This window comes from Mizuhopecten yessoensis, unplaced genomic scaffold, assembly GCF_002113885.1.
Source record: "Mizuhopecten yessoensis strain PY_sf001 unplaced genomic scaffold, ASM211388v2 scaffold8399, whole genome shotgun sequence".
Taxonomy (NCBI): domain Eukaryota; kingdom Metazoa; phylum Mollusca; class Bivalvia; order Pectinida; family Pectinidae; genus Mizuhopecten; species Mizuhopecten yessoensis.
The window spans coordinates 103,099-111,906 of record NW_018407528.1 but is presented as its reverse complement, the minus strand read 5'-3'; the positions used below and the strand labels follow the sequence as shown (position 1 = coordinate 111,906).

Genomic DNA, 8,808 nt, shown 5'->3' with positions numbered 1-8,808 from the left:
ATAATAATTCAGCGAGTTTGTCAATATACAATGTAGAAGTTCGCACAAAAACTAGTCGGTTTTTTTCGGTAACGTTATTCAATTATATCACTTGACAGGTAATGTATATTTGATATTAAGCTTGATTGTACTGGTGACCCTGAACTTCCTGTCAGGCGCTGCAAAACTAAATACTTTGAATTTTCACTTTTAAATTAGACACTGTTCATGATATCATATTTGCACATTACAGACTTTAATAGTTAAAAGAAATTGCAACCGTTTAAAATTATGTGTAAATCTCTATATATTATAGAACATTTTTTATGTTTTTGAGATTTTTTCTTCACTCGATATCGGTATCCTGTAAAAATGCACCTTATTTTTCAGGGTTTGATCAACTGCATCCCTTTCGTCATAAAACTCTTTGGCCCTGGAGTTCCAATCGTGAACAAACAGTTCCATCACACTACAGCCATGTTCTGCTACATCCTGGAACAAGAAACGAACCATGCGTTAGGTTATTTGAAATCGATACCTAATACATTTTTTGCAAACATTCTAATGGTTTACACATCTAATGTTGGGATTCATCACATCGTTTGTAGTTTATACATCACATGATTAGATACTTGTACTTCCATACATGAATTCAGTAAAAAGCAAATGATGTGTATGAGTATATCAATGTTATACCGATATTGTCCATGAGTATGATAAGCTGCAATCAGGCACAGAACGTTTATTAGCGTTGACGTGGAATTCATATTTGGTCGTGAACTAACATGACTCATAGCTATATGAAAAATATAAAATTTGTATATTTTACAACAAATATGAAACAAGTTGTATAACTTATATTAAGCACGCTTGTTGGCCCGGGGGTTAAAGCGCAGGGGTCTTAATATGAGAGGACACCGGAAAACGTGGAGAAAACCTACGTGGGCGGGAAGTTGACCCCATATATTTCTAAATCCGATCGGGGAGTCGAACCCCAGCCGCCTTGGTGAAGGGTGGGTGCGTTATTTACTGTGCGACCTGACCACCCGATTTGTAGCTATCGCACGTTTGTGCGCACATTATTATCGTACAGGTATTTGATTGTGCGCACACCGCACATCATGTCACATTGTGCAATCCGACAACTATAAGAGAACGAAGGCGTTTCACCTGTTTGAGGTATGGTGGTGTAACGAGTGGCAAAGCCACATGTCTATGTATCATGTCTACGCAGTAAAAGAGCAACAGTGATAGCAACCATAAACGAATGACAATGAAATAAGTGACAAATTGTGTGTTTTACTAGCAAAGGGTCAGTTTCTCTGTAGTCAAATTACCAAACTTATTCTGAATACGATATTTAAAAATATGTAAATAATGTTAAAAGGGGTTATTTTGTGAACACAAATTAGTATGGGACATTTATAATTAAAGAATAAAATACATATAATAATGTGGACGTTAAAATGCTTGCTCACGTCGCTGCATGACAGTTCAAGCAGACAGCATTAATTAACATATATATCAATATTTTATTACCTATTATCTCTTGTGTGCCGTAAATTTCCTATGTGACATGAATATATTATTCGGTATTGGGTAAAATACGTATCTACAAGAATGAATGAGTGTTCGAAATGTTTGACCGATGACAACTGTAAAAATGTTGCAACAATAATTTCTTTTCCAGAAGGTGTTCAACTGCGCAACATTTCGTTAGTTAATACCCCAATATACATCTTGTATGATGAATAGACACGGTGGGGTGGGCGGCAAGCTGCTGATTTAGTAGTGTAGAGAAATATAATGCTAACCAAAACAGTGTGATGTATTCTGCTCGCTTTCTTTTTATGCTACCCATTGAATGGTCCGATAGTGACCAATTATCGTTTATAAAATGTGCCACTGAATGAGGGGATATACGTCAGAGTTATATAGTCAATGTTGAAAATAAACGTTTTATCAACGTTTCAAATCTGACGTTTAATAATTGTGGCACCTTATCTCAACTTAAAACATCAAATTCAACGTTTGAACAATGTTGACATTTAGTGTTGTTACAATGTTTTTAAACGTAAACGTACTTGCTGGGTTGACAAATAAAAAAAAATAAGATACAGACATCAGGAAAAGAATGTCAATTAATGATCTGAATTATGCAGGGTATCTGTGATAATCGATCTTTAAGATCATAATACACGAGACACTTACTAGACCAATGAACACAAACTTCAACTTTTTTTTTGTCTGTTAACATCGAAAATAATATTGTGTGCAAAAGAGTCTGGGATATTTTCCATTTTTTTTCATCTAAAATCAATAAACTGTCATTAGCCCATCATCACTAACCTCTGCTACCATATTCAGTTAGTTGGATCATATGTCCCTTTCTCCTGCCATCACTAACCTGTGTCACCATCTGCAGCAGGTTTGACCCTATGCCCCTACTCCTGTCATCACTAACCTGTGTCACCATCTGCAGCAGACTTGACCCTATGCCCCTACTCCTGCCGTCACTAACCTGTGTCACCATCTGCAGCAGGCTTGACCCTATGCCCCTACTCCTGCCATCACTAACCTGTGTCACCATCTGCAGCAGGTCTGACCTTATGCCCCTACTCCTGCCATCTCTAACCTGTCTCACCATCTGCAGCAGGCTTGACCCTATGCCCCTACTCCTGTGTCCTGGTGCCACATATATGTTGTCTAAAACAGCAACTCGTCCTTCCCATGCGCTGAACTTGTAGATATACAAAGCAAAGCCTATCAAAGGCTTCGAGAGGGAATCTATAATGAAGCAAGAATTGAGCGAAAATATATCAATTGATCATTAATCAATGAAAATGTCGATAACATTTAGGCATGATTTAGTTTCGGTAAGTCACTAGGCATTAATATAAGCTTCAATTAGAAAGAGAACGTGCTTCACTGAAGTTCAAAACAGTATAATAAACATTCCGGGTTATAATGGTAGTCATCAGTTAACAGGAAATACTACATTACACATTTGTCATAAAAAGGAAGGAGAAGGGGAAACTGTGATTGTTTTCACTGTATGTAATACATTTTATAACCAAACTGTATCATACTGACACATTGTTGACATCATTTTCACATTAGACTCTAACAGTTATGTTTTGTATATACAGGTTAACTTGCCTTTACATCCCAGGCCCTCTGCTACCAAACTCTTGTATAATTGCTGATCTCGTCTCAAAACTGTCAATAGATATTTCAATTCAGAATATTTTATTATACTAGTCTAATGTACAAAAGGAATTGGACAACAGACATAGCCTATATGATCCCTCTCCTTATAAAACATAACAGTATTCACATATCATATACATGTTACTTTTACATATGTTTCTATAAGTATTAAAATAAGAGATCATTTGTACTTTGATTTTGATTTGACAATACATATTTCAAATATCACAATTGTTGTAAGAGAGATTATTTTACAAAGCTATTAGAGAATCTAATAAAAAAAAAAGTCCGATGTATCTAATGTAATTCTGAACCGTCTCCACCATATTTATGTTCACGTGTACGTCTCGTGATTGAAAACCATAAATAAAAGTTTGGGTATTGAATGGAATAGCATCACTCATCGCTGACAAGGGGTTAAGTAATATTAGTCTTTGTTTAGTATAAAGAGGACAGTGCAGGAAAAAAATGATCACGATCTTCGAAGGGGGAACCACATATACAAGCGGGCCAATTGATATTAAACTATAAATATGAACTGATGATTAAAAAAAAGGCCTTGATATAACATACAATGATGGTTATTAGTTAATAAGTGATGAATGCGTGTTATTATTATATAATTGTATGTTTAGAATAGTTTACACATAAAGCCGAAAAATGACTTACTTTCTGGCGTTATTGTCACAAGTTCTGACTCATTCAAACACACAGCAAGCTCCTGCAATTATGAAAACAACTATTCCGTCTTTGCATATTGCAGAGTTATCTTCTCTTGTGAGCAGGTATTGATTGTTACGTCATTGGTTTGTGTGAAAAAATTACGTCGTTTTCTCAAAAATTGATGACGTTACTGTCACAAACCAATTACGTAACAATCAATACCTGCTCACAAGAGAATAAACTCTGCAATATGCAAAGACGGAATACAAAGCATGTTTTCATAAATATAAAGACTACGGCCAATGAGGTAACTGATTAGGGTTTGAAGCTTCAAACCACACTTTCTGTTGGCTACAAACGATAACTTATGGATCCTCCTTGTAGCCATCATCGATGAAGCAGAAGTCGCTGTCCTTCGTTACATTTACAAACTGCCGCTAATGGTACACCATATCACTGATTGGAACAAATGCACAAGTAAATAAAACATTGCATGAAATAAATAAGACACACTTTCTCCTTCTCGTAACTTAAAATAAACAGTTGAAAATTAAGCATATGTTAAATATTTTTTTCACGAAACTATTAAACACAAACAAAGGCTAAGTTTGTTTTGAACATAACTGCTTGCTTTTGAGTCGAGCCACCAGTCATTTATACTATTTGCGCGAAATGGGAAACAGACCTTTTCATACCAAACTGATAAATCTCATTCAACTTTCAACATTATGAAAATGCATACATCCAATCCAAATTTATTTGAACATGCATTGAAATAACAAAACAGTAAGCAATATCATATCATCTTTCTCCCTCATATATTTTCAAGTGTAGTTTGAAGAGAGAGTTATTATAGAAGGAGAAATTAAAAAAGATTGACAAGTAAGGTCACAGTTGGTTTCAATTACACGGTTAACTTGTTAATTAGAAATTGAAATAAATAAGTAAATGAGAAACTTACAGTGCTCATCCGACAGATTTCGTCCAGATCTTCCTCCCTAGCCCACCTCATGTTGAAGTCCGACATTGTTCAAAAGATGCAGAGCGGCAAACAAACCTTCAGTGACATATATGCTACAGTCTGTGTTATGTGACCTATATACTACGACCTGTGTCATGTGATAAGTTAGTCAGCATCAGCTGTTAACACATTAACGTGGCATAATTGTGGTATATGAGATATAACAACATATTATTTCACACAGATGACAGTGTTCTTGAAACCAGTGCATTTCAGCATAACAGGTACATCTTCCTGAGCAATTTTCATTCCACGGTAAAAATCAGTTGAATTTCTACTGTTTTATTGCAAATAACACCATTACATCAGAGATTTGAAGATGCCAGATACACCTTGTGACATGAAAACTAAATATCAAAATGTTTGTATTTTTTATTAACCTTCTAACAGACATGAGACTGGACATTTCTTCGACTTGAATGTTAGCTCACTTCGAAAATATGCTAAGTGTAAAACGCTTCTCCCTATTATTTGTCGGCTGTTAAGCGTTATTGATGTCGATGGTAGTCTAGTGGTAGGACGCCTGGCTCGTGACCGAAGGGTTGCAGGTTCGAGTCACGGCATGGCACTGTGTTGTATCTTTGAGCAAGATACTTTACTCCGCTTGTTACTCTGGGAGTTGAGAAAGATGTTGACTGGTTTCAAAGGCCCTATAACCACGGATAATATGTTTTGAACCGCTTTGAGACGACCTACGATCTAGGTTGTGATAAAGCGGTATATAATAACCCCGAATTATTATTATGATTAGTCAAAATATCAATAAGTTCATAAATTCTTTGATGTCTTATGATTATGAGATATAGATATAATCACCGTGTAAACATCAACAATTCAATCGCACACATACGTCAAAGATTTTTTTCTTTTTCTTTTGCTCTCATTAATGAGTTAAGGTACTGCGATTCCGCTAATATAACAGTGCGCTAATAAGTCCGACCCCTTCGTTCCGCTGAAGTTTGAGTGCGCTGATTGTAAGAGGCGACTAATGAGGGCCTCCCTGCGGTGTGGTTTGCTCCTTGTCCTCTATTGAGGGACATTGCGGAAAACAGTAATAGACCTGCTGTATCCCACTGCATGTGTATCGTCAATGGCGACTAAGTCGGTAACCAAGGCAGTGTCGGGTGTTTTTCTACCGGGTCTTCTACAAAGGGGACATGGGGAATGCCTACAGTGATCTGCTGTCCCCATTGATACATTAGGGATCGTTTTTGTTTCCTAATTTTGCTGTCTTTTTCTTTCTTTTCAAGGTTGGGAGGACGTTAAACCCAAAGCAAACAAACATTCTGTTTTAATAATGATATTAAAAACTATAATAATAATTCGAGGTACTTATATGCCTCTTTATCACAACCTAGTTCGTAGGTTGTCTCAAAGCGGTTCACAAACTATTATCCGTGGTTATAGGGCCTTTGCAACCAGCCATTATCTTTCTCAGCTTACTGGGAGCATACAGCCGGTGCTGCTATTTCGGCGATCACAGCTAGCATTCAACAATTCTAGCACTGCCCAACTCATTTACAGACGAGTAGACTGGAATAAGCGGAGTAAAGTATCTTGCTCAGTTCTTTTTGTTTTCCCGAAACAAACACTATTTTAGTATAGATTGTTTTTATAAAATTTATAGATCTATTTTCTTCACCGCTTCATCACTTGAACATTTCAACTAAACGTACTTTTGTCTTTAATTATTGTTGTGAAATAATGTAAGATAATCACATGTCATTTTAATACGGTCAGTGTTTAGACAAAAGCTGGTTTGAATTGGCATCGGCAACAACGTTTCATAAGCAAAACTTCTTGTGGTGTTTACTAAAATATTTAAAGACAAAAATATATCTTATTCGTTTTCAATGTTTAGGCACTCTATAACTCCGCATACAAAATGTGCACTATCTGGGCGAGAGTTGGAAGTGTATTCACGCCTTCACCAATGGTTCAAAGTATGTGACTTCACCTAAGACATGGCGAGGTTTAATATAAATATTTCTTTCCCTTTGTGTGTTCTTCAGCATGTTACCCTTACCATAAATAAACATGCCAAAAGTCTATTAACACTGAATTACTTATAACCCTATTACTTTTGTTCTACGACGAGGACATGGTACACAAGATGATCTACTATCCCCATAGCAACACTTGGTATCTTGTTAGTTATCTGTCTGTCATGTCTACTTTCTCTCTTTCTGTCATGTCTACTTTCTCTCTTTCCTTTCTTCGTTCTAGATACACATCCTGTATATGACCCTTGCCCTTGCGAGGACTTTGAAAAATTACATATTCGTGTATTGGGTTGGTTTTATTGGGTTTAGAGTCGTATTTACAGCTACGATGATTTAAGGACATGCTTCCATGTATGTACTGTAGGATTGTGTGATGGAGGCGGTATGTTTGTGTGTTTGCCTCTTTGCGATACCTCATAGAAATACCATGCCGAAGGTACCAAGCACAATATTCCACACATCATACTTACAACAGATTAACCAAACGTTGCGATTACCATAAATGCTGAATGTTTAATAATAACAATAATTCGAGGTTCTTGTATACCGCTTTATCACAACCTAGTTCGTAGGTCGTCTCAAATCGTTTCACAAATTATTATCCGTGGTTAAATGACCTTTGCAACCAGCCAACATCTTTCGCAACTCCCTGGGAGCGTACAGCCGGAGCTGCCATTTCGGCGCTAACAGCTAGAATTCAACAATTATAGCACTGCCCAACCACGTACTCATTTACAGCTGAGTAGACTGGAACAAGCGGAGTAAAGTATCTTGCTCAAATATACAACACAGTGCCGTGCCGTGACTCGAACCCGCTACCCTTCAGTGACGAGCCCGGCGTCTCACCACTAGACTACCGTGCCTCCCACGCGTTTCAACATTAAAAAATATATCCAAGTACATGTTAGGTTAATTGTGATGAACGTAATGAATACATATATTCTCGAATGACATGCTAATAATGAATTCTTGCAAAAAGGGTAAAACTCATGTATGTCTGCAGTCTGCAAATTAGGCTTACACTGTAAGGTGTGTAACGAGTACAACTCACGGAGCAATTAATCTCGGAAACTGAGAAGAAACATATGTTGTGTCTGGTCCGCTGCTATTATACGCTTAGTACAGATGAGGAAATGAAGCTTTGAGGACGGATAAAATAGTTAATCCACTACTATACTTTATATAAAGATCGGGTAAAAGCAGATATCGTTCTCTCATCCATGAACCAGTGAGGACCGGAACAGTTAGAAATAGTTCATCCATATTGTTCTATTCGTGTAATCCAGCTAAACAAAGAGACACATTATTGTTGACACTGATGAAGCGAGGTAAAAACATGTATTTAGTAACTTAGTGTTAATCATAAAATCATTCATAACCTCCAAAGTACAAACAATGAATCTCATTTGACAAAAAACATTTTTTATTTTTGTTTTTATTTGTGTTTAAATAATAAATAAAATTAGGAGGGTAAAACAATTCATAGATATAATTTAAAATGATGTCTTATCTACAAAGCGTAGCTGTACTATACACATCTACGGGAATTTGATGACATGATTCCATAGAAGATAAAAATATCAATAAAATGTTCTACAGATTTAAAAAAATATTTCATTACTCAATTAAGGAAATAGATCGCATGCCTTAATTGAAATAAAATAAAATCAGACATACATGCAGTACTTGTTAGAAGTTAGTCTTGTTAACAGAAACAGCATACACGTGAACATTAGTAATCATGTAAACATTTAATTAGCCCCAGGATTCCTTTGCTACTGTCAATAATGATGCGAGCCTTAGAACCAACTTTATTTAACCCTATTATTTCCGTCGTCCGTCTATGCATTAATGCAATTATTCGTCTGCAAAAAATGTAATACAATTCAGAAACCTTAGTAAGTATCTAATTCAGGCTACTTCTTAAAGAAA

General features: G+C 36.2%; 1 protein-coding gene across 1 annotated transcript; it reads right to left on the bottom strand.

The window, feature by feature from the left end:
• On the bottom strand, positions 1 to 4,919 carry LOC110455895 (diamine acetyltransferase 2-like). The gene is made up of 5 exons (XM_021506320.1): positions 4,814 to 4,919; positions 3,859 to 3,910; positions 3,139 to 3,198; positions 2,615 to 2,766; positions 1 to 471 (listed from the first exon to the last, which is right to left on the bottom strand). Exons 1-5 carry the CDS (start codon positions 4,877 to 4,879, stop codon positions 304 to 306), a joined length of 498 nt encoding a protein of 165 aa, XP_021361995.1. The 5' UTR covers positions 4,880 to 4,919; the 3' UTR covers positions 1 to 303.
• Between the last annotated feature and the right edge of the window lie 3,889 nt (positions 4,920 to 8,808).

Excerpts from the sequence above, each read along its gene's own strand:
- LOC110455895 (XM_021506320.1), bottom strand. The coding sequence starts at position 4,879 with ATGTCGGACTTCAACATGAGGTGGGCTAGGGAGGAAGATCTGGACGAA. Across the intron at positions 3,199-3,858 it reads TGTGACAATAACGCCAGAAA|TTTTGAGACGAGATCAGCAA; the intron begins GTAAGTCATTTT and ends ATCTATTGACAG. Across the intron at positions 472-2,614 it reads TGCTGCAGATGGTGAGACAG|GATGTAGCAGAACATGGCTG; the intron begins GTTAGAGATGGC and ends TTCTTGTTCCAG.